We start from the raw sequence: 27,474 nt of genomic DNA on the forward strand, positions 1-27,474 counted from the left end.
TTAGCTGAAGCTTTATCTTTAAAATAACAGCAGGAATATTTAGTTATCCTGCTGAGTTGCACAAGACTATAACTAGCTTTGGAAATAAACACTGAGTACCTGATCCCAGCCTCTGGGAGCACTTAAGTGTATTCCAAGTTAGCAGCATCACACAGAATTGAGTTTGACAAAGTAGCTCCAGTCAACAGCTTGAGTCAACTGGCTTATGCATTTATGTATTACCCAGGAGTGTGACCTCATGGGTCTTCATGGCCTAGTGGCTAAGGATGACAAAACAACATCAGGTAGTTATCTGCATATTTGCAGAGGATTGGACATGGCTGTGTAAATGGTAAATGCTTTCAGCATGGATGGCTGCTGATATATAAGAAACACCTCTACTAGGAAATATATTGCTAAAAATTAATGAAGCACGAGTAATTTACACCACATAAATACAAGCATTGACTCTGGCCTGTATTCTTCAGTGAGATACAAAGTGCATGCATGCATAACTGTTCTTGCCTCACCTCAGATAATCCAAGGCATAGAACCATTCTCTCATATCCCTTGTAAACTGAGTATCAAAAAACAATTGCATCCCATGTGGTGACAGACTACAGAAGTGCAAAAGAACACTTACTTATATCACAAACATGGTAGCTGCAGCTGCATAGACCAGTTCAAAGGCCGACTAGAAACTGATTAAAAGAGGTTTTGTAGAGTAAGCGTCCTCTTGGGAGTGTGAGCAGGAGAGCTTGAAAAATAGATTAGTGACACATTCTTCCACCTACTTGTCAGAAATGATTTTTCTGTTCAGCAACTATGTATGTATGTCTGCCAGAAATGCTCTACTGAGGAAGGGAGATGACAGATAGATAAAATAGTCACAGTACTGTTTCCCTTATAACTCCAATAAGACTGTGAGGYCGTTCATGGTCTAGTCCCTGGATCCTTCTTTCGGCTAAATGACTTTCAGCTGTTGTAAAAGAAGTACTCAAATCACCACAGCTCTCCAGATGCAGCGATCGAGGATGTTGTCTAAAAGGTAGCACACACGCCCTTGATGACACTGATTGCTGGGCAGGGGCCATCACCTTTAAAAAAAAAAAAAAAAAAAAAAAAAAAAAAAACAGGTTTGGTTTTAGGTTCTTTTTCCGTTAAAATAGCTCCTTACCAAATACAAAGAGGCTAGTTTGTAGTTAAATGATGCTCCATTGACTTTGAGCAAGTGACTGGTATTTGCTAAGGAAGTAAGTGTGGGAATAGCAATCATATGGGGGAAAAACACTGAGTGTGTGTTGTCATTCTTTTTCAAAAAGAGGCTCACTCCAAGCCAGGCTATGTCAGTTACTGTTTAAAAGGAATCCAAATGATATTTCCTGTAAAAGCCACTGGATTGTAACAAGCTTCAGGCTAGTGTGAAAAATTGCTCTAAGGCAGATGATAAAGATTTAAGACATTTATACGGAAATGTGTTTCAGCTACTTCTTCTGTCAAATTAGTTGATGCTTATATTGACAGTAGGCAGTAGTGGGAAATCTCATTTTGCTTCCAGAATCCGAGTTAAAATTTTGGGGTTGTGTATGAGAACTCAAAGCACAACCAGTTGTTAGAGCAAATCACTTGTACTGTATTTGAATCAACCTTTGAATCAATCATCATCCTTTCAAATGACCTGTATGCCACCCAAACATTTAGACAAAAAGTCTGCAATAGCTAAACTTTTAAATATTCATCCTATTAAGGTAAGCACATTTTTTACTTTCTGCTTTCTTTCTTTAGTAGTAGGACTTAAATTTATTCCGTGAGCCCACCACAAAAAAAGAATGTTTCTAGTGGGTTTTACATGAAAATTTTTTCTTATTAGCCTTTGTTCTTTACAGCTTACAATTACAAAGTCTTTGTAATAGCTCTTTCTTCTCCTCTACCATAAGCAGTACTGTCAGGTTTTTTTTTATATATAATTCATGATTCCACTACACAGGACTATCTCCTTCAACTTCTATGTACAGTGTTCAGTCTTCTGAGAAACTCTGCCTCATCCTGTGGGACATCATGGCAGCACAGCTTCTTGTAAGTTCCCCAACTGAAGCTGAAATAATAGTGAAGCTAAACTGGGTTCAAAAATTTAAAACACAGTGTATTTGGAAATGTATACTCCCAAATCTGGTTTTGCACATTATCCTGAATATAGTAATAAAATGACCTGCTCAAGAAAGGTGGCACTTGTGATAGCTTCTGCCATGTGTTCTTCATCTGATTTTAAAACAGACTTGATACTTTCCACCAATTCATGTATGTCAGGGGTCATGCTGCAGGAGGATTGCCCTAGGAAGCGTGCCACAAGCAGCTTAGTGTCTATGTAAGACTTATAGTCTATCAAAGATCGTGGTCTCGCCCTCGAAGCTCTTGCTCTCAAACTCTTCCGGAAAGTGACAGTATCAAGTTCTGGTTTTAATTCAGTTTGAGTTGCAGCTTCACAGCTTAGCACTGGACCTAAAGACAAAGATCAAAATAACCAATTTACTAAGTTCATAGTACTGATAAACATATCTTGTGAGATTTCAGTACTGATTCAGAGACGATTTAGTGAAACAAACCAAGTAAAACTCAATTCTGGCACACTCAGGGTATCAGGAATTGCTCACTCTGTACTGAATTTACTTAGAGAAAAAAGATTGAGCGCATATTGTATTAAAAAAAAAGTCTGGAGGAATATTCTTGTGATAGTTAAGTTTGCCATTTGTGTGCACAAGTTCCCTTCTCTTTTGCTTCTAGTCAGAATTATTAGAGCTGAAATGAGCATTAATGTTAACATAAAGTCATACAAGACAGGTTGAATACAGTTTGCTAGTTTTTATGATCTCCCATAACCTTTATGTAATTTTCAATTATTACCAATCAAGAGGGCTGGAAATAATTTATTCCCAAGCTGGAAACCAGTAATATTAAAAAGTGGAAATTATACTGAAAGAAGTTCCATTCAAAATAACTTCAGGAGGGCTAAGCAAGGAGTGGCAAGGAGTCAATACCACTACCTTTAGCCTTAAAGGAGTCATTACTGTTAAACAGATAGATAAATAAGATGACCTATAGATTATTCAAGTACTCCTTTAATGTTGGTATTATGCCAAATACTACAATTCCAGGAGGAGAGCAAAAATTTCCCTGCGAGAGCGGACAAACTAACCTGAAGGAATTTCATTTGTTAAAGGAGCTGATTTCTGTTTCTGCAGCAGCTACGTATTTCCCTTTCAGGTCCAGTGCTGAACAGACCTAACGTCAATTATACATTAAGCCTCAACGGTCCAATTGCTTCTGATGGATGAATTCCATCTACAGCAGAAACATCCTGCTCTGTTTTCACAGCTATGAATAGGCTCTGCATCATTTAACTACTGCTTCAGCAGCAGATTCTGTGGAGTACTGTGGTGGAAGTTGACAGGAGGAAGGCAGAAAAAAAACATGACACAGTAGAGGCATGAAAACATTCCATAATCCATATAGGCATGTTCTCAATATTCAAAATAAGTGGTTGTCACTGTTGTTACTAACATGCCCCCTCGGCACTTGATTATTTTTCATAAGTGCTAGAAACATAACTACTGTGGGGATTCCGAAGCCCTCTAATAAAGGCTGCTTGACTCCAGAATAGATTTTTTAGGACGGTTAGAAATGAAAACTGTGCAGCCACACCAGCTGTTTTTCTACGGCAACTGAACTGGATCACTGACCTCCCAAACTAACTATGGCAGATTTCATGGGATGTCTACTGTGTTTCTTTGGCTTTTTTTTTTTTTTTTTTTTTTTTGGGGGGGGGGCGGTGCTATGAAGGAAGAGAAAAGTGATTCAGATGCTCATACCTAGGCTAATTTTGTTTTCAATTGCTTGCATCAACACATGTCCTTGAGTGTTTGTAGATATTACCATAAAAATATCCAAAATTTCATCTCTTCCTCATCTTCCCTCCTCCCTCAAACAAGTAATACCTAATACAGACCCTGTTCTTAGCTTTGTAAGCCTGAAAAGAAGTTGAACTAAGATGGGGGAAAGGGAAGGATATGATGAAGCAAATGGTTAGCTCTAATATAGGTATTTTGTTGGGAGACAGTAGTTGATTTTGGCACTCTGCAAGCTTAAGGTACTACCCTTTCCTGATAATGTCCTTGTTTGAGATCATTACATGAAAGGATTGATACAGAAAAATCAAGTCACCTTGAAGCAGTAGGCAGTGCAGCACAGGGTCACTTTTGGACCGTTTCTGTAGGGGATTGAAGGCTCTCTTTTCTGCAGGCACTGGGTTTGCATTTGAAGATGAAAGGCTCACTCTGCTGGAAGACTTAGGAATTTCTTCACCTGAGTAATCAGGAATAGTAAAGTTGAAGTTAAAGTAGTCAAAATAAAGTAGATCATAAAATAAAGATTTGCCTGAATTCTTTCTGTTTCATCTTTCCATTTAATCCTCCAGTTAAACACTACGCCTTTTCTGTAAGATACAATTGTATGCTGTGATAGAGGCAATTCCCTTTTAGTGAATAGCTGGATAAAACTACTTATTTTTCCTCAGATCTGTTCTGTACTGCTGTCTGATGACATCTGGCATCATACAAGGAAAAAATAATGTTATTTCTTATGCAAGAACTAAAAGCACCAGTGACTGAAGTATCAACAAAAATTAAGTCCAAAGAGACTTGTGCTCATTTAGTGAAGTACCTTATCTCCTACTTAAATACAACCTAGAATCTCTAAAAAGAAGAAACAATATATAAAGCAGTTTCTGGCCTGGAAAGTTGTAGTAGGACCTACCAACAAAGCATGGCAAGCAGGATTAAAGAAGCTATAATCAATAAAACTTCAAYAGTACTGATGGAGTTATGCTAACAGTTAGTCCTTGAGGTACAATGGTGATACTGTTCTGGATTTTGTTTTTACTGCTAAACTGAAGAATTAATTAGATTTCATGATCTTATGGTAATTCTTCATAAAGCTTCAGATGCTAGAGGGATAACTGGCTAAAAGCTGTTGTGTATCCCTAGTGTGTGATGATGCAGGGCAACTGCCAAGCATCCTTGGCCATCCTAGAAGGTTGGATGTGTCCCCATGTTCCCACCACAGTCAGCAGGGAAACTCCCATTTTCTTTTGACTCCCAGTTCTGCTGGCAGTGGAACTGCTTCCATCAGGAGCTACTCACAGCGTATCAGTTTTGATGATGCCAAGGGAATCAGAGTTCTGCACAAATCCTCTGGCACTGCAGTTTTACCACAACATAAACTATGTATAAATTCAGCCTTTACTTACAGACTTTTATACTTTTAGACATTTACTAGATTTATAGACAACTTTACACCAACAGAGAGACCCCATGAAGTTACTCTGCCATGATGCCAGTGTATCTGTCTCCTCAATTTCTACTTCCTGTTCTGAAGATATGTTCAGAGTATTTTCTTTGCTTAAATACACTGCCCTAGCATTCAGTAAAAGCAATGGTCATTTTCGTTACCAAGATGCTTGCTTTCTCACTGAATCTGAATCTTACAGCCATGCTAAAATTTAAATAGCTCTTTACAAACCACTGATGGGGGTATAAAAAAAAGAGAGACAATGCAATTTAAAAATTTTAATCTTTTTTATCACATGAGCTCAGGTCTGCTTGCTTATGCCCATCTGTGAAGGAAGTTCTAGATACAACAATTCTTCTCTTAACTTTAAGCACTCATCATGCAACCTAGTGTTTGATATCCTTTTTCAGTTTGTACTCAAAGCGTCCAAAGAAAGAAACAACAGTTTCGTCTATGAAGGGCTCTGAAGACTAAACTTTGTCCTATCACCCTTCTGAATTTCTTTCTGGCCATCACAGCTGATGGGAAATTAGAAGCATTCAAATGTTGGTCTTCAGAGTTTCAGGCCCTGGTTTCCCATAAGAAAAGTTTGAAATAATTGTTATTTGGTTAAATACAGTTTTATAGAAAAACAACTTTTTCCTGTCATCACTTAGTAGGGTCATTTCAACTGATAAAATTCACACCAAAGTTTTCCTACAGCTTGTAATAAAAGTCTGCAGAATTGAAGCTATGCATGGTCAAATAATGGTTTTAGGTGGTGGTGGTTTTTGTTTTGTTTTTTTAAGATAGCTGTTATCCCTAAGTCTGTACATTGTATCTTAAAAGCAAACAACTTATTTGAATTTTAGAAATTAATCCCTGCTGCTACCACCCCAGAACAGTTCTGTATTTCTTCTTCTAGTTGTACTTCAAAGAAATAATGCCACTGCCATATTAAGTCATTTGGATTGGACAGAATTGTTKTAAAAGATTTTTTAGTGTTGTTTTACCTTCAGAGGCCTGCTCATCACCTGTGTTCACCGAATCAGTTGCAACTTCTATCACACCTACTTGTGGTGTGTCTTCCTAGAACAAAATCAGAAATTTGAGAATCAGAGTCATCTTTTTCTTTGTACTTTAAGAACCACAACATCAACCTTATAAAGAGAACAGCTTTGCTTTACTGCAAAATGCCTATGCTAATTAATTAATTCAACTAAGGCTAGAGAATTTCTAAAATTAATCTTCATCACCTAGATCAGTCAATTTTATCCTGCTGAGTATTTTCTGGAAAAAGCACCTGTCTCCTGAAAACACCAGTGAATACGGATCAGGAAGCAGGGAAAAAAAACTTGTTTTTCCATAGTCACACGTGGGAGGAGTGTACATGTAGGAGAGAAGAAAGAAGGTAGCACAACAGTCCTATATAATAACCAGCAAATGGTGTGCTCCACTGTGTATTTTGTTTCATCTCCCATCATCAGATAGTTTTCCTCCATGCATCTTTCATGACACTCAATTAGGAAAAACTTCAATTGTAAAGGTGAGTTACTAACTTGTATCTTTAGTGACATTTTCAGTGATCCCAGACACATAACCAAATGTATTCTCCTGCTATTCTCAAGGAAAGGAAAAAAAAAATRATGGACATTTACTGTGTCTCAGTGCAACCTTATCCTTTCAGCAGAAAAATAAAATAATGCTTCTGAACTCTTATGGACTGTACCTGTTCACAGCTGATCTCGCTCACCACAGCTTCATAAGGAGGAGGTGGATCCAGAGGGCAGAACACTTCAACTCCTTTAATTCTAGCTCCATAAATATGTGGTAATGGAATCACATCAGAGCCAAACATCCTAGGGTAAACAATACTGAATTACTCTGTCAGTACCGCTCTCAACCTATGGAAAAACATGATCAGCTACAGAGTTCCATTGGCTCACCTGTGCCAACAGACATTTTGAAATCTCAGTCAAAGCTAATGAATTTGCCAACAACTCTTAAGAGATTTTTCCCAGAACATGGCAGGAAGTGTCTCCTTAGAAGGTGCCTCTCCAATGGTTTCACTAGGATTTTAAACATCTTAAGGCAGCACTACATCTAGGAACTCATTCTGGTTTTATTTCACGGAGAGCTGGGAACTGCAGGGTTCAGATATGGGTGGGATTTCAAAATAGGTCTGACTTTTTCTTAAACCCTTTTCACAGGTCTGACTTAATGAACTACCAGCTGAAATTCTGATCTCACATTTTACATTCAGATACAGCTTAAGTATTACAGTTAATCAATTTGCAGAGGCATGTATGAGAAAAATATTTTACTGTTAACCTAATTTTTCAGTTTTCAGTAGAGAGTTCTCCGCAACCTTAAATATAGTAGAAATCCCAAAGACCTTTTTCTGTATCATTTTCCTCTTAGAAGGTAGCTCTGAAAGAAGAGAAGTTAGTCCAGTGTCTGATGAAACTCTTTTTCGTAAATCTGACAATGTATGTTTATCTTACGCCATTTAACATTGGAACAAAATGCTGTGACTCACAGAGCTGCCACAGGAAGTTTTCCAACAAAATCTTCAGGGAAGTCTTTGATCCAGACTGCATGAGTCTTTCTCTGCTTTTTATCAGTTTCCAAATTCTCTTCACCTTCTCCATTTCTATCAAGGCTATAGAAACTTACAGTAAATTTATACTTACAGTAAGTATATAAAGCTACTCCAGAAAGGAGCTCAGGAGGCACTCCTGAGCAGGTATTGAGTTGGTAATGAGCAGAACCTCAAGCAAAACACAGAAACCACAGATTTTGCTCTCCAGATCCAGTTCAGGCTCCCACTTATCACTAGTGGACATTCTACAAAGAAAAGCAGCATAAATGGAAATCCTTCTTTCTAGAGCTTAGGGCTTGTCTAAAGGGTTCCTTCTAGAACTTAGGGCTGGAGGAAACAAAAGTGACTGAAAATCTTTATGCAGGCTGAGAGGAAAATGTAGAAGGAATGGAAATACCTGTGGAAGTTTGCTTCAAGAGAAAAGGAATAAAATCTATTTGCAAGCTGCAAAAAAGGACTGGGGAACATTTTTGTGAGAGGCTTCTGTCAAGGAATGGAGACACTAAAGGCAGAAGCATAAAACAAAAAAAGGGAAGATCTAGATAACTGGTCATTGCTTTTTTAAATTCTAAAATTGGAGGGGAAAAAAATCCCATGTTTTAGCTTTAGCCAAGCTATTTCATCAGTCCCTAAAAACTTCAAGATTATCTTGGAGAAGAATAGAGATTAGTATTTCACTGGCACTACCTCTTTGTACTTTTCCAGTATTTCACTTCTGTGCTGAATCTGTGTTCAACATAGGCTACATAACTGTAAGTGTCTTGAGCCTTAGATTCTTACTTTGTTTTTAAACATGCCTGATCTGGTCACACCTTGAGAATTAATGCTGTTTTTTCAGCATTATATCATGTTAAATTTTATTAGAGAATATTCAACCAGAAAAGCATTCCCTTAATTCCCTTAATATAAAAGTTATTCCCAGGATGTGGATGTTCGGCAGTCTGTTCTTCATTTTTTAATTTCCATTCTCTCTTTCTATGTAAGCAAGAGAAATTCATGCATCAGTCATGACAATTAAATTAGGTGAGAAACAGTGGGCAGTATTCATCTGATCTTTTCTCTAGGCAGTTATTCCCTCTCCAGCAAATTAGATCCCTTCCATTATTTTCCAGCAATTGTAACACAGGGTAAGGACTTAGGTTGAGAGACATTAGTATATGATATCAAAACTCAGTCACTACAGGTAGACAATATTTACAGATTATATATTCAGTGCTGTTTTTTACAGAGAGCATAAGATTTAGAGCAAGCAGGCATGTGGGAACAGGAAATACCAGGAAACTTCTTGAGATGATGATGTAGAAAGGTAGGGAATAACAGTTCAAGCTTCTGCGGGTAGGGGGAACTCTATAGTGAAGAGATTCTGTAGAATGTTTCCAGACTGTGATATGGTGCTACACTCTGTGCTGTTTGTGCAATGAGGGAAAAAGTGGAAAAAGTACATCCTTCGCCATCTCTCTCCTATCTTCTATGGCCTCACCTTAGCTGAACAGCACTGCCAGGACTTTAACCACCCAGAATCTTGAATGGTTCAGTAGCAGTAAACACACACAGTGCCTGTGAAACAACTGCCAGAAGGATATAGGCCTAATCTGAGCAACATGCTATATTCTAAAGTACATGATTTGAATAAACAGATTTGCACTTTGGCAAATGCTTCTAATCCCCAAATAATATTTTAAATTGAACTGAGGAAGCATTTCTAAAACTCAGGCAATTGGTTTCCTGCCCAGAATGGATTCTCTCTTCTCTCAAACTCACATGCCTTATAATACTTTATTTTGTATTTTATTCTTCATATGGAAGCTCTTCTGTAACCATACATGTTATTGTGCCAATTAAGAAAAATGACTTAATTACTATTATAAAATAGTAAGATTAGAAATAGGAATTCAACAGATATTTGTAACACTGGTTTGTTTTGTCTACCACTAAATACGAGAAACGTAGAAGTCCATATATTAATGGACAAACCAATTAATTGGCTGTGCTGTATCTAATGTGCATAGAACATATGGTTCTGTCTCTGCAATTTAAASAACGGAAGAGAATGACAGCTCATTCCAAACAACTCCTTGGCACATACTTCGATCACTGCAATGCCTGCTTTCTCCTAGACACGCCTCTGTTTAGGAATCTCCCCAAATGCACTTTGCAGATGGCGATTCTGTCCCCTGAGTGAAGCTCCTGAGACACTCCCTTTTGCACAAAGGTTTTGGATGCTATGTTCATGGGAGTGCAGCAAAGAAAGACAGGTCATGGACACAGCTTGACATTCAGGGTACATATCAGACAGGGAGGGGAACGAAATGATTTGAGATATAAGACTAAAGGCCAAGTCACATGCAAGTCACTCAGCTGGACACTGTGAATCCATCTGAGGCTGAGTCGTATTTCCTAATCTGCCAAGAATGGAAATCAAGTCTGTCTGTTGCTTTGAACTTCTGCCTTGCTATGTCCTACTCTGACCACTTTAAAACACGTAGCCTGACTTTTAAATTACTTCACCTTTATTTAAATATTATCAACAAATTTAATGCAGCAAACGGCAAAGTGGTTATCCATTGTTAACCTGTAGATGCCTTACATACTGCTGAGCAGCCCCCACTGTGCTGAAAATAGACAAAGAAAAATACCACTGTCAGGAAGGAGATAACTATCTAGAATGAGATGCCAGATGAAGACTGACAGACCTATTTGATAACAGAGGAACTTTGACAAACATATTTGAACAAATAGCTAATGTTCCAAAGAGAACACTGTCTTCCTAACTAGGCATGTTAAAGGCTTTAAGCAAGACTCAAATAGGATGGTTTAAACAGAGTTTGGTATTCAAACTCAATCTTTTGAGTTTAAGACCACTCTCCTCCTTTCAAAAGCATTTCTATTCCATATTACCATTTGCTAGATAAACTCACAACAGGATCTGTTATTAACTCTGCAGGTCATACACACTATTCCTGATGAAACAATGAAAATAAACAGAATAGTCCTGCATACTTCAACCAACCTCCAAAAAGCAGGAGTTTTAAACAGACTTCTAAAAAGATTGCTTAAACATCACAGTATTTCACCCAAACGTTGAGTGTTCACAGTAGAATAATACAGTCTCACATAAGTTACAAACTAATAAACAGAGCTCAGTTTCAAATTACTGTGAAGACTGCATAACCACTCTGTATGCTTTCAAAAGGAAGGATAACAAAACCTAGAAGTCACCAATGAATTGCAGGAACTATAAAAGCTAGCAAATCTCATTAGTGCAAAGTTCCTACTTAATGGACCAACTACAGGCTTTTTTAACCTCTTCCCAAAAAATAAAATCCAAGCTTATATTTTAATGTTCCATGAGACAATTACACTAAAGAAAGCAGCCTGCAATAAAGGATTTTCTGCCCACCATCCTCTTAACTCAGAGGAAAACTCACAAAGCTGCTATTTCATCCTCCTCTGAATCTTTCTTCCTTAAAATTAATCTCTGACATAACAAATTCAAAAGAAAAGGGGGAAAAGAACTTATAACRATGTGTGACTATCGCCCTTTCCTATACTGATGTGGACTGAAAGGTAACATGGGAAAAATTAACACCTCTATCTGACAGCTGCAATTTGAAAAGAAGATCAGCAAGAGCAGGTATGAATGTAGTCTGACTGCTCATAGTGGACTAACCCTTCTCAAGTGCTGAGATAACGGTAGTGATTACCTGGCCTGACAGAACAATAAAAACATACCCTTCAGTCAGCCCTAACTGATGAAAAGGTGTAATTGGAATCGTTCTGGAAGTAAAGGTCTTTGGAACAGAAAAGCCAGACTACTAGTTAGGACCTCTGTCTCAGAAGACTTACGAAGAAGTTAGGCCTAGCTTTCAGCCTTTGCCCTGACATGATCTTGACAGCATCACAGAAGTTCTCAATCATGTCACAGTATACTGCAGTATTTGTCTTACTCAGGAATAGCTCCTATAAAATCTAAGGTGAAAACTGCAAAACTATACCCATTAACCATACTGTATTTATACTGCCTCCTTACCACAGTTTAAGTAGACAATATTTTTCAGTTAGTACAGTGAAGGTTGTCTTAAATTTAGATTACACAGTGTTCCCGAAGACACCAGGAGAAAGGAAGAGCTTTACCTGTGAGTCATTCTGGGAGTACAAGAATAGAACGTTGCAAAGTATGACGGAGGTGGCACAGGTGGGACAAAATCTTCAGGATCTGAAATATGACCTTGTTCTTCAATTTCCTCTGTGGAAACCTGAGAATCATCCTAATAAAATGCAACCTCTGTTAACAAAGCTTCTAAATGTATCAGAGAGTATTAACAGGTTACACAATTCTGTAACTTTATTAGTACCACCGTTTTATTAGGCAGTGCCTTGCACTCACTTACTGCACAGGTTCTTCTTCTTCCAAATATCTGTAAGTAACGTAGAGCAGCTGCTACCAAGCAAACTGTTGTGGTGAGAGCATTCAGGGCACAGAGAGCAAAGAGAACTTTCTGAAGAACATGAAGATTATGAAAATTAAAAGATTAAATCAAAGCATTTGTAATTATCAAAAAGGCAAAAAAAACACTTAAAAAATAATTGTCATAGATCCTTGTGTTTTCTATTATGTATGTGATGCAGTCTTCTGGATATTTCATCTCTAAGATTCAAATAATTTGTAAAACTGTTTTTTCCCTATTATGTGTCCTGACAGAGAGAGACAGAATGGTTTAAGACTGCTCAGCTGTGATTTATAGTCTGTATATTCACCTAAGAATTATGCCCTTGCTGTGGAAAACCCAGATGTGATAGAAACACCATTAAAGGAAATACTATAGCACTTCTGTACTTGAAAATGATATTCTGGAAGTTGCATTTTCCATGTTTATAATCCAAGAAGGATTGAGTATATAAAAAGAGATGACAAGGCCTCAAATCATCAACTAAGATTCACAACATCTTTATCTATGCAAAGCTGTCTAGATTCAACTATAGCTTTGGTTGCACAGAATACAGAAAGAACAAGAACTGCATAATTTAATTCCATTCATAGAGCTAGAATTCTTATAGCATTGTTAAGATCAAAGCTGACATTTTCTCAGATCAGGAACACACTGATCAAAAATATAATCTAGAGACAAAACAACAAAACAAAACAACCCACAAACCACCACTGTTGCGAAATAGAGCATAAGCTATAAGGAGCTTATGATCAGTGTAGAAAGCCAAAAGGTAAAAAGAATTTGCTACAGTAAAAACAGCAATCACTTCAGCACTGTATTTTTGCACAAGAATGAACATTGTCAAAGTAGTCTTTTTGAGCAGTGCATATACGGTACCTTAAGAAGAAGGTGAACAGCACTGCATGACTTCACTGGGTATAGCTTCAGCACATTTTCCTTTTCTGTGCATTTAGTGGGATGAAATTCTTCACAGCAGAAACAAATCTTGTTTTCACCTGTGTCCACCTGTAAAAAAAAATTTTAATTTATTAGCTGTTTTGTGCAAAAATTTTAGCTGCATAATATAGAGCTAATGCTTTGAACTATATCTCTGACCGCAAAATAGATGAAATTACAGACTTATAAAATTAAATTTGTACAGTTTAGTATGCCAGTGATTCACACATCATAAAATGGTATTTCACATGCTTCTTATCTGCAGATAAATTTTACTGATAACTTCTGGACATCTGAATACAATTTAATTCTAATCAAAGTTGCACTGATTACTGAAAAACTTTAGTATCCAAACTCCTCCAATTCCAGAGAAACTCAAAAGTTCTTTCTTTGACTGACATGTAAACCACTCTGTATATGGAATATACATATCCTCTGTGTGTGAATCATGGGCATATTTTGCATCTCTAAGGATAGAATGATCCCAGAACTATACTTTGAGCGCAACCAAATCAGTAATGGTTGTGCCTTTATGCCATGTGTTTGCAATTTTCAATAAATCTTGTCATCTTAGTTTTCAAGTACAGATTCAGCATCTCTGTATCTAGAGATACTGCTGTTTGTTCAGCTGTCAAACCCTCCATAGTCAAAGGTATGCATACACCAGGTTATGGAATAGTTCATGATTTTGGGAACACCTTTTGGTTTTGTCCCATCTTTCCAAGCACAGATGACTACTGAGATTCCTCAAATGTTTAACCACCTTGTCTGAGTTAACATTAAAAATTTTCAACATTGCTTCAATATATTCAGATATTGGGCCAACCTTGGCTGCCAAAATACTTGTAAACCTTGGATGCTCACTACCCCATTAATTCTTCAAATCCATGCCTAAAACACTATTACCCTTATTATTTAATTATCTTGTATCCTTCAATTTAATTTAAATTATTCCACTGTTTCTGGCTCATGAATAGACATTTTTCTGCTTCACCAGATACTCATATGAGAAAAATCTTTTGTCCTCTGTCCTTCATTGTGCAGACTGTTCTTCCTGTCAGTTAGAAGTGTTCTGAAAATCTAGTATGATTTGACCTTCCTTAATGTTTTTCTCGTAGTTCTTGTTTTAAGGTATGAACATGAATTTTCCATGGTGCTAACCAGGTGTACCAAAGAAAAAAAAAATCTCACCCATAGGTTATACTGACAGATTAGTTTTGTAGTTAACTCAACATTTATGGTTTTTTCAATAGTTTCATCTTTTTGGGATAATGACAGAAAACCTTCATACTGGTTCTGTAAGGGATCATTATTAAAAAAAAAAAATCAGTGCACAACACTGGCAAGAGAGTTTCTCTAAAGATGTATTTGAGATTCCTTCCATTATGACCCCTTAAAATGACTAGAGAGCCTTGAAGAGAATCACCTATGTCATCAGACCCTGAACATGGAACCTAGCTACCAGTGAAATCAAATAAAACCATTTCTGGGTTAAATATGCTCTTCTAACAAATAATAAAAGCATTCACAAGACACCTTTTAGGGTCTTTAGTTTTTGGAGGTCAATGACTTAGGAAGGCCTGAATTCGAAAAAGCAAGTGTTTACAAAGACAACATGGATTTCAGTGCGTCTGTTCACAATTTTGAGTGAGTTAGCAAGTTTTCTTTTTTCTCTACCATACTGTAGATGCATTTCAATCTTTTGACATGCATTACTTTTATCTCTGCATATAGCACTTTTTGTGATCCTAGCATGGTGAGCTTATGAGGCACATTGTCAAGAAATACATGTTAGTTACAATGTCTGCTCACCAAATCACATCTGGGTAAACCGGACACAAACTGAGCACCTTGACATCCTAATATAAATCCAGCCAGGTTCAGAAGAACACAGATGACAGACAGCAGAACAAACAGGTTAACCTAAAACAGCAAAACAAAGTTAACAGCAGTGGGAACAGAATGATGAAACAGACTTAAGAAACCTTTAACAACGCAATTCACATTCCTGTGTCATGAACAGCACTCCCCTTCTGTATGATTTTCAAAACTCCCTTAATTCAGTAAATTCTTACTGTTAACACTTTTATTGTGTTTCTCTCCTCATCTTGCAGGAAGAAAACACATGCAACTATTGGCAAGTATAGGTTTTCTGTAATGTCCTATTCCCTCCTCCAAAGGCGGGGGGGAGGAGGGGGAACAGGAGGGCGGGGGTTGATGTTTCAGGCCGCTTCAAAATATCTGAATACTCTAAGAATGTTTTTTCCACCAAGATGTTTACAAAGGATTGTCCAAATTGTCCAGCTGTCCTATAATGCCAGAACTGTAATGAATAGAAGATAAGTCAACAAAACATGATTTGCGAACTTTGAGTTATACCCTTCCACAGAGTATTTCTCTCAACACATTTTGATCAGTAAGAAACTTAAGAAATATCTTTGGACAATATTTGTTCTGTATAAAATTTTCAGAACTATTCTGCAGCACAAATAAATGAAAAATATTTGTATAGTATAGGACAGTATAGTGAAGACACAGACCTTAATTACAAGACTGTATTTCCTCCTTACTTCTAAAAACAAAGCATTTCCGTTCATAAATCAGACAATATCTTTGGTTTTATAAACATCTGAAAGAGCTACAATGGCAGAAGTAATGAAGTATTTGAAATATGACAAGCAGAATCAGTAGATAAAAAGTCCTGCCTTTATGTAGGCCTTACAACCTACAGGTTGTGCTTACATGAGACTTAGAATAAGGATTTTAAGCATCTGCAAGAACTTTTACTGTCTCAGCTCATATGAGCAAAATTTTTCTGTACTTTATGAGAAAACTGAGGAAGCACTATAGGTAAGAATAGTTCTTTGGGATAAATAACTATAATAGGTTCCTGTCCTGACACATTTAAGTTTCACGCACACAATCCCACAAAGCAGATACCAAGTCTTCATGTCCAAAAGAATCCTCATTAATAGCTATCTGTTTTCTCTGGTTCCTTTGTACCCAAATTAAAAATGCAAAATAAGGAAGAGAAGGACTGCATAAAGCACAGGCTCAGGTTCTTCTCCAGGTAATTTTACAAAAGATTCATCAGCAGTAATCAGTTCATAAACATGAATACAACAATACCTTTTCAAATGAATTTGTCTGAGTTATCATGCTTAACTACTTAAGTATCTGGACTATAAATAAATCAGAGCTGTTGTACCAATTATGATCCTGTTTACTGAAGTTCAGGAAAAAAATAAATCCTGAATGGCTGAGAGCCAGAGAGCATTACTGTGCAAACCTGTTCCTTAACTTATAACATCCCATTATGAGCAGCCATTGCAGAAGGGTGACTATGATACTATCATATGAGGTTCAACAGAGTCCTGCACCTAGCAAAAAATAACCCTAGGTATCAGTACAAACTGGGGGCTGACACTCTGGAGGGCAGCTCTGCAGAGAAGGACCTGGGAGTGCTGGTGGATGACAAGTTGACCATGACCCAGCAATGTGCCCGTGTGGCCAGGAAGGCCAATGGTCTCCTGGGGTGCATTAGGAAGCGTGTTGCCAGCAGGTCGAGGGAGGTGATCCTGCTCCTCTCCTCAGCCCTGGGGAGGCCTCAGCTCGAGTCCTGTGTCCAGTTCTGGGCTCCCCAGTACAGCAGAGATATGGAGCTGCTGGAGAGAGTCCGGCATAGGGCTACGGAGATGATCAGAGGGCTGGAGCATCTGCCCCATGCGGAACGACTGCGAGAGCTGGGCCTCTTCAGCCTGGGGGAGAGAAGACTGAGGGGGGATCTGATCAATGTGTACAAGTACCTGAAGGGAGGGGGTCAGGGGGATGAGGACAAACTCTTTTCAGTTGTCCCATTCAACAGAACAAGAGGCAACAGGCACAATCTGAAGCACAGGAAGTTCCTCCTGACCGTGAGGGGGAATTTCTTCCCTGGGAGAGTGACAGAGCACTGGCACAGGTTGCTCAGAGAGGTTGTGGAGTCTCCTTGTCTGGAGATCTTCAGGCCCGCCTGGATGCAACCCTGTCTATCATGCTGTAGGTGACCCTGCTGAGCGGGGAGGTTGGACTAGATGATCTCCAGAGGTCCCTTCCAACCTTAATGATTCTATGATTCTATGATATAAAGCAGGCTTTAACTTCAAAACACAGTAATTAACAGAGCTAACAGTACTTCCCTGAAAATGAGGGCTCCTTTGTTTTGGATACACTGAGAACAATCAATGTTAAGAGAAACAGTATTTTCATGCAGCTTTGTAAATACCATAAAACCATAGATAACAATTTTTAATATTAGTGTGGATTTTAAAAGCCATTTTTCATATACATACAGAATTTAATCACTTTTTGATGTTAACTTACTGCTCAGCATTCGGATGAATCAATACCACTTCTTACGATCTTACCTACAGTATCTCTGCTACCTTTCTGATCAAAGTTACTCTGAGGAAATTGATGAATAGATGGACATGAAAATCATATGCAAAGGATACTTTTCCTGTGTTCAACGCAGGACATTACCAACCTGAAACTTGTCAGTTTTATAACCGAATTAGAAGTTGTTTTAATGTAAGATATCTTCATAATGCAAATCTCAAGAAACTAGTTTAAGGAAAACTAGAAGTTTTCTTTCAACTGATGAAGAAAATGGGATCCTGAGCAATGAAGTTACTTTGCCAAAATCATAAGCCAAGGTGGATCAGAAAAGAAAAGAAAGGCAGAAACAAGTTCATACATTGGTGTACTTCCTYTGGTACAGAAACTGCTGTAGAAACAAAAACCTCCAGTACTCCTAAGGTGTACAAAATCTTAGATAAAAAACATACAGATTTCCTAAAGAAACATGTTAAAAGAATAAAAAGGAAGAAAAGTTGTATCATTCTTACACAGATGCAAAAGCAGGATGATAATTTGTACACTGCTGATGTTTAATAAATTCTAGTGTACAAAAGTGAACTCTTGGTCTATGTTCTACTATATGTATGGTCTATTTGCCCCTGCAGAACTTACTACTCAGAAAAACCCAATGGAGATGAAGAAACTAAAAAACAAATTTTCTATATACAATTGGAAATAAAGACATTAGCATGATCAGAACTATCAGATTCACTAACACAAGCAAATAACTATTTAGTAACAGAAATAACTGTTTGGCAGAATTTGTAAAGAGTAAAAATCCTTTTTCCTTCTGCTCCCTTACTGGTTAGTATTTTGGGCTACCCCTTTCACAAGCACTCCAATGACACAGTCAAAGCATCTTATCACTGATGGACTAAAACACAACCTTTAAAGTGGTGAACATGTCTTCAAGAAGTACACTTCCAAGGACAAAGCCCTTYCTAGAGATTACTTAACATTACTTTAGGTACAACAGCAGAAGTGATGACAGAACAGCAGGCAGGATTAAAGCTTCAGAAACCATAATGACTCCTGCATCACTCATTTCACCAGTTTTAGAAACCTGTAACAAAGACCTTACTTTGAAATTACGTTTTCATTAGACATACTACCTATTGGACTGGGTTTTGACAATGACAAAAAGCAAAGATGGGTTGGAGAATCTTTCAAATTAGGCCAGGAAATTCAGATTATGGTTTGCAATTTTCTAGCAATGTATCCTTTAATTGTTTAAAATAAAATATTTTTGAACTATTTGGCCAAAAAAAAGGCAAAAAGAAAACAAAAGTTTCTGCAGTGGCTAGCTCAACTCAGAATCTCAGTGTTAAAGAAAAGAAAGGTTATACACCTTACCATATAGTCCAGTGACAATTATCCAAAGACAAGTAAATTGCAAATTTCTGTATGATACAATGCTTTTGAAAGCTATTCCTGCAATGTCACAGTTTATATATTATGCTTTTCTCACAGCTTTACTTCAGAAGATATATTCTCCTACAGATGGAAGATTAAATGCCTTCCCCATGACTACTTACCTTCAAGTAAAAACAAATAAGGCCATTTTCTATCGCAGTGAAAGAAGATTCCACCCATTTGTAACCAGAAGAAAAAGTATCAAAAGTATAAAAAAGCCAGTGTATGGAAGACATTGACAAAGGCAAACATGCTATTTTAAAATCAAAACCAGAGGTAACTAGTCTTAAATGCAGTGACAAGAATAGAAACAAGTCGAATTATGGCATCAGTTTGGCCCACTGCCCTTAATCTTTCCAGTGTTAGATATGCACGTACTGCGGACAGTCTTGAGAACACTTACATGAATTAAACTACCAAAAAGCAAAGTGTATTCTTATGTTAGATATATTATTTATTAATGCCTTGCTTGGATAATTTCTCTCCAGGAAAAAAATCATCATGCACTTTGAAAGTTCTGTCTAAATGCTTTCAGCCAAACAAGCAAACACTGCTGCTGAAGCTGATGGGAGTCTTGCCATTAGCTTCAATGGTAGCAGGAGCAGGCCGGACTTGAAGACTAAGGCCACGACCCTGTAACTCATTCTGCCTGGGCAGACTATTATGCCATAAAGGAACTGCTTTGACTTTAATACATACACGCTATTACAGGACTGTCACCCAAACAGGCACTTAAATAGTATGTGAAAGAAGAACACTTGCTCCATATTCTTTAACTTACATGCCTTTTTATGTCCTACATATATATTTTATAAGCATCTTTCTAGGAAAAGATGAATCAATGTGTTAATTTTCCTCCAGATATACAGCAGCAATAACTACCTAAACATTAATTATGCAATCCTGTTGATTTTCTATCAGTTATGAAAGACATTTATTATGGCATAGAAAGATCTGCAATACAACTCTCTCCCAAAAAGAAAGTCACATAAAAGTAGGAGATAAATTCATGTATTTAACAAAAACCACTTCATACTTCAAATGCAGCATTAGAACTCCTCAAACGAATTCCGGAAAGGCTTTCAGATGGTAAAAGCTATAAATATCAAAAGAAACCTGAGTTAGGCTACATTTTTATAGTGTCTCACTCTTTAAAGTATATTTCCTTTCATTTTTTAAGACTGACTTCAAAATCATTGTGTGACTATAGCTTCTTGCATTAATGGCTGGAGATCTGTATTTGAATCAGGACATTAACACTGAGCTACCCTACTTCTAAAAATTCAGAGAAACATGCACCCCCTACAATAATTCTCACTGAAGCTAAACGATTGCTTACTATGAAGCATGCTGCTAGAGTGAGTTTTGCAGTACTGGGGCAAAAATCTGCAGCTTCTATTCACATTGGTTTATATTCTTGCTAGCAGTGAGGAGCCTGCAAAGCTAAAATTTATGGAAGTTGACTTCACCAGCACCAGGACTCTGTATTTAGCTCTAAACCTTAAATCTTGATTAAAACCATGCAAAGTAGCTAAAGTGCAGACATCACAAAGGCAATAACTTTCCCTAAAAATTTTTATACAAAAACTGCTGGGAAATATTTTTCTTCTGATAAGATTTTTCAGTTAAAGAAAAGATTTGTATCTAAATTATTCTCCAAAAAAATGTTTCAAATAAAAGAAGTCTGAATTCCAAAACCCATACTGTTTTCCAATCATGGTCTGAAAATTTTTGTCATAAAACCATTTTATAATTAAAAAAGTTTTAAATAAAAGTTTCAAAGTCCTACTACTACAGAACACAGTGTAAAATACTAGGAGAATCCAGACTGAACTGCTTGGACTAAACATCCAACTTAAGTAAAAAAGCACTTTGTTTTTACCTGAAAGCTGACAATACCTGTAAATACCATGACTATAAAAGCTTACATGTTATCTAATAGAAGAACCATAAAGCATTCGATACAGCTGAATGTCAGAGTTCTATTCACCCCATCTGCACTGTTAATTTCTTGATTGCAGATACGGAAGTATGCATTTGTAGGTACTGAACTGCTCCGCAGTCCTCATAGTTGCCAGACTAATAGCTTGGTTATGCCTTCCTGCATGATTACACTCCTTTCAACTTTCATGCCCCTCATATTTCTGATCACAGCTGATTTTCCTTTTAGCACCAGAACCAAGCTTTTAAACAGCCACCAGAAAAATGCCTAATCTGAAGGCTCTGTTAGTGAAAGAAAAAAGAAAGCCTCCTAAAAAGCACACTCAACAGGACTACAACCAATTCACACATGACTGGGAAGGAACGGATGCTTCACTAGCAACATTCACCACYAGCAACATTCCCCTGTCCTGAGCACAGACTTACCATCATGGGAAAAGTAACTCAAGCGTTTTTATTGCAAGGATTCAGACTGAAAGTGACAGCTGTCTTCCCCTTCTCTCCACATCATCTCTTCCCTCCCCCCCCCCTTTTCCTCAGGCTGGCTGCAGCTTTTTTACACCATTCTTGACAGGTTAATGACCCTCAAAAATAGCTGTAGGTATCCTTTAATCTCCTGGGCTGGTGTCTGTGGGAAGATTGTCTGAGCCACAGGACTGTTTGGCTAGTCACAAAGAACACACCAAGGCAATGAGAAGTTATTACCGCAAAGGTGAAGATGGAGAGAAGTGTTTATCAAGAGTTTATCATTTTATCTGATTAAATATATTGCTGCAGTGAAAAGCAGTCATAGGAAAATAGCTGTATTTCAACAGATTTCAGAGATGAGGTGGTTTTAAATTTTTAATGAGTATCAAACAGACACTGATTAAGAAAGATTTAGAATTTTTTAAATGAGGTGATGAAAAATGTGATTTTTTTAAAAATAAAATTCTGTAAGTATGGCAAACAAGCAGTTAAAAGAAAAAATAAGACACTAGAAGAAAATACATAAAATACTATTATCATGTTCTTAAGACTAAAATCTACCACAGACTACTCTGAAGAACAGTGCCTCCTCGTGGCCAGATTCTGTAGCACTCAGAGTCACCATGATTATCTTAAAACCCGACTCTTGAGAGAGCAAAAGGATGGAACACAAATGTTTATGCTTATTTATAGTCTAATTGCTACATCCGAGAACTTACATCAAGGTAATCTAAAGTCTATATCAGACTGCCTAATTTGGGCTGAAAAAAAGCTATTTGGGGGGGCTTAGATCCAGTGATGCATCTTTTTTTAGATTAAAAATTCTAAAGGGCACTTAAAAGTGCATGATATGAAGAAATTAGGAAACTGAACTGAGTAACTGAAAAAAAAAGAAAGATGAGAAGAGGCCTTTGCTTAATAATATGACAGCATCTAAATATTGAGATATAAGTATGCATGAAAAAGAATAACGACCATTGTTGATCCCAAAAATTTATGCTATAATTGTTAAACACAGTCCAAAGACAACACCTACAGATGGCAAAATGCTAACATAACTGTTGCAGTACAGTAATTCGTAACAAGCACTTGGCATAGTCTTGACCCCTTTACCTTCTTGAACAGCAACAGCACAGGTACCCCACATGCTAAATATCTAGATTCTGTGGCAGTCTTGTAAAACCACCTTCATATGAAATCAATCCTTTCCACGAAGTTTATTTGCCACACATACAGGCATTCAGTACACCTGGCTCCTATTTGAATTAAGGCATGTCAGGAAGACAGCTGTGGATCTCTGCTTCCTTCATAACAGGGAGGTGGCTCCATTGCTAGGGAAAAAAAATGTGAAAGTCTGGGGAAAGGAATCCATTAGAAGCGTACTTAAAAGGAGTAAGTGTAAAGGAGCTGAGCATGAGGAATAAAAAAGGGAGGTGCAGCAATTGCTTGAAAAAGGAGCATTTATCAACCCTAAATTCATTCCTAGTTTATAGTAATGATTTTTTTTAACTTTAAGCCTTGGTATAAGCAGCATTATCACTTAGGCCTCTAAAAACCTGTTTTTACAACTTGCAAGGTCATAGCTTCCATAAAAAAAAAAATCATGTTACTACTAGAAGGTGGATATATTAGAAATCTAACTCAAAATGAATATGCTCATAGACACTGACAATCTCTTCTTGATAAACTGTAGGTAGTTCTATACATGACTCCCTGTGAGTGTTACTTTACTGCAGCCCTCTAAATTGTTTAATCACTTTTACAGATGCTGATTTCCCTTTCTGTACTTTTGGTTTCACAATCTGACTCTCAACAATCAAACTATTCTAAAATACACATACAAAAAAGAAAAAAAATACATGTTCAATTAACAGTCATACAACAACAGAGTAACTGTGGCTGGAACGAACCTCAGGATGCCTCCATTCCAACCTCCTGCTCAAAGCAGGGTCAACACTCAATTCAGACCAGGTTGCTCAGGGTTTTATCTAGTCTCAAAAATCTTCCCAACTGCTGCACAATCTTTTCAGGAAATAAAAACCAACTGTCCTAAAGATTACTTGCATATAAATGAAAGGAAGAGTTTGTTCTCTAGTATTTAGGTACAACTAAAACGAATCCCTAAAGCTTATACAAAGTTTAAAATTTATACACAGGAGAATACGAAAGAGAAAGAAGTAAGAGACAAAAGGACACCACAGCAATAAAATGCTGTAGCAACAGTTTGGAACATAAACAATTTAGAAACACTGAGCACCTTACAGGACTCAGACACTTCAAGACAGATGGAATTTATAGTCATTTTCATGCAAATACGGTGCTTCTAAAAACTACCAGATTGAGAGTACCAGGCACTAACCTCCTCTATTTATCCACAGAGCCAGCATAAAAACTTGTTTTGCTCCTGCCTGTGCTAACCAATGCACCATCAATGAGTATCAATCGAGTTGAGAAAAAACAATTCATCCAAAGCTCAGATTTCTGATGCTTCATACTTTTCCCACTGACGACCATGTGGAGGTTCAGCAGAACTACAATACTTCACAGATCACTGATAAGCACCACAAAAATAAAATAATTACTTTGTTGTGGAAAAAGTCTGAGAAGTGACAGTATGGCAAAAAAGAAAAAAAAAACTTCAAATCCTTCTTTCAATCCCATCTCTCAGACACGAAAGCCACATAGCTTTAGATTTCACTTACAAATAGGAACAGCTTACATACACATCAATTTACTTCTCTTGGAACAATGTAATGTCAAGTGGACTTGAAAGAAAAACATTGGATACTGTAATACAGCACTGCAGAAGTTAGCCCTCAGACCTGCCGTCAGGCACTAGCACAGTGTAACTGAGCTGAGCTTTTAAACTAATTTCCTTATTTAAGCTTGAGCAGCACTGTCTCAAAGAACTCATTTATTCTAAATGAGTATTTTCTTTTATCTATATAAACATACAAAATGCTCCAAGAAAAAACATTAGCACTTTCTCCAAACACAGTTCTCCTTTGCCCTTAACAGAGACCATGTTCTTAAAGAAAATAATACAGTCTTTCTTGGTTTTTGACTTCTCTTTCAACAATCACAATTCCACAATCTCCAAATAGATTCAGTAATAGAGCTTTTTTCATGGAGAAAGAAGTTAGTTAGCTTTTTGTTAATGACTCTATTAAATCAAGAGCATCTTCTGGCAATTCCTTTATAATAAATTTTAATCCATACTTACCAGAAGTATCACTGGTCTCTTCCATGTCGTTAAGCCTATGATTCCTGATAAGATTACCTGCAACATCAAAAAATATAGTATTACAATGAAGTGAACAACTCGACACAAAATTCCAATGTGCCATTTATCACTCCTATGATAAGAAGTAATTTAGAGTGCTAAAGCAATGCTGGGAAGTGCACTTTAAAGTACAGAATCAGAGCCTCTACTGATAAGATTTTTTCACTTCTAAGAGCATCCTATCAAATAACATAATCAGAACTAATATTTTAATATACTGTTCTCTTATTTTCATTCCAGTAAACATGCATGCAGATGGAAAGTCACGCCAGCAACCCCCACATCATTAATTACCTGAAAAAATAAGCCTTTCAACTGATGATATGCTGCTTTTAACACAGCTAAGCAAGTCTAACAAGTGGCTATCCCTTCTCCACTCTTGGGCACCCACTTCTACCATATTGTTCGCCACTGTGACTACATGTTTCTGCCGCTTCCCTTGTGCTGAGTCCGGCCTTCCTCTGACCATTTCAATGAAATAAACCCCAGAGAATGAACCCTACCAAAAAAATTGAAGTTTTCCAAAAAATCTTATCTCTGAACTGATTCACTACAAAGCCTAGTGAATGCCAGTATTAATGTAAGGAGGGACGACAAAGTAGAAGCATCCCCTTTAGCAGCAGTTAGCTGTTAGACCAAATTTGCTGAATCACATGACTGTACCCTAGGACTTTACTTTGGAGGGCAAAACAAGAAATGAAGGAAAAAGGTATTGCTGAGAACTGAAGCAAATAGCATACCACAGTACCCTCTCACTGGAAGGCTGGGAACCCAAAAGAAAGACATGTCAGTTTTTCAGCAAGCTCTGTAAACAAGGAGGAATACTTCGGGGGGGGGGGGGGAGGTGGAGGAGGCTTTGTGACTAAGCCAATCCACAGCAAAATCCTAGCCTAAAAAGAAACAAGAACATGAGAACAAGAAATTGCCCACTAGCATTTTCAATAAATCCCTTCTATAACTTCATTAACTTGACATGATTAACTGGTCTAGCGTAACATGCGTATATGACTTGGCCAAAACACCTACTGATATCACCACTGGTGTTGCAAAACTACATACATAACTTTTCAGTTTCATAACAAAATATTTTTTGAATTCTTACGTGCAAAATAGTCACATGATTTTATTATAAAGTACATCAATACTGATGTGAATTGGTGCTTTGCCTAAAGGACAGCAAGACTGATTTCCTTATGCCTCTTAAAGCTTTAAGATATCAGAAAAGAAAACCTTCCTCACAGTTTTCCTGCTTTTCACTTTATTAGTGCCTCACAATCAGGATGTTGTATCTAAAATGAAAAAAGAGACACATCCTCAATTCCAACTTGCAGTTGCCTGCACCTTTCCAAGACATTTCTGGGCTAGAATCTTTTACTCATGCTGCTGCATCTGAAAATGCATTTTTGGTAATTTTTCCTGATCAAATACATTATTATTTCAGAGCTGCTACTAAAAAAGTAAAGTTTTTTTATTTAAAAACAGATTGATTATGTATATCTTGCAGGAGTAATTTTAAAACACTCTAAAAGTATAAACATGGTTTTGTGTGCAGGCCTACAAGAAGCTCCGTAGGCTAGATGTATTTAAATAAACTTATTTTAATCTAGAGTAATAATAAGATGAAAACTGACAAGAGAGCCACTCAGTGTATACACTAGGAAGGTTTGGCTTATTTTCCCTCATTAAGGCTGTGTATACTTTCAAGGATGAGTATTTCATTGTACACATAACTGGGCATAAAATGACTTGATCCCCAAACCACAGATCATTGTGCACATTTCCACAAGTTGTGAGCAACACTCAAAACTTAATATAAAAATTAAAACTGAGGCCTCGATGACACTATCCTGATCACTAGCAGGAGCAGAGCTTATCAGCCACACAACATTACTTGCAGGTTGCTCAAGGGCTCACAAACTTTAATCACTTTGCTGTATTTTTGTACACCTGCACATGAATCCTGAAGGTACRAACTATCCCCTATTCCTACTAATTTTGCTTCTGCTTAGCACTGTGATACAAATTACGTATTTTCTGTTTATAAAGGTGCAGTTTAAAGCAGAGTCCAACAGGAGATGGAGTAACTTTCCTCACTGCTCTTTACAAAACAGTCCTATGCCTCTCCACTTCTCTCAGAGTATTACTATTTCATCTCTATCTTATGACACTAACTGCTCAAAGTATGCAAAACCAATATACTACGTGTATACATGCACCACTGCTAGAGAAAACCTGGTTCCTATCGCATGCAGTACTCATTTTTCAGGATAAAGTGCACATCAGAAAACAAGTTCACAAGTTAGCTGCCTCGACGTTTGCTTATTGATTGCCCCGTTGGCGCTCACGCTGCCACCGCAGGAAGCCTGTCAGCAGAAGCGTGGCTGTTATTTCCACGCAGTTAACAGCAAGCTCTTCCTTTTGAAAGGCGGGTGCCGGCGGGCGCTCCCCGAGAGCCGTGCCCGGCCGAGGGGCGCCGCCGCGGGGTCCCGCGGAGCCGCTCCGCACTCACCGAGGAGCCGGCCCAGAAGGGACAGGCGTTCTTCACCTGCGCCGAGCCGCTCAGCGACAGCGCCCCGAAGCTCAGCGCCACCATGCAGCAGCCCAGGACGAGCTGCAGCAGCCCCAGGGAGAGCAGCGGGCGGGCGGGCAGCGCTCCGGACCCCGGCCTCGGCCCTGCGGCG

At 37.7% G+C, this 27,474-nt stretch overlaps 1 protein-coding gene across 1 annotated transcript; it reads right to left on the reverse strand.

Moving 5' to 3' along the window:
• Nucleotides 1–365: 365 nt before the first annotated feature.
• On the reverse strand, nt 366–27,468 carry ENTREP1 (endosomal transmembrane epsin interactor 1). The gene is made up of 11 exons (XM_085313814.1): nt 27,303–27,468; nt 24,734–24,790; nt 15,103–15,213; nt 13,231–13,359; nt 12,295–12,402; nt 12,038–12,171; nt 7,031–7,160; nt 6,315–6,390; nt 4,198–4,338; nt 2,189–2,478; nt 366–1,076 (listed from the first exon to the last, which is right to left on the reverse strand). Exons 1-11 carry the CDS (start codon nt 27,384–27,386, stop codon nt 867–869), a joined length of 1,470 nt encoding a protein of 489 aa, XP_085169940.1. The 5' UTR covers nt 27,387–27,468; the 3' UTR covers nt 366–866.
• Between the last annotated feature and the right edge of the window lie 6 nt (nt 27,469–27,474).

This window comes from Rhea americana, unplaced genomic scaffold, assembly GCF_003343005.1.
Source record: "Rhea americana isolate MKP2758 unplaced genomic scaffold, rheAme1 scaffold_11, whole genome shotgun sequence".
Lineage (NCBI taxonomy): Eukaryota > Metazoa > Chordata > Aves > Rheiformes > Rheidae > Rhea > Rhea americana.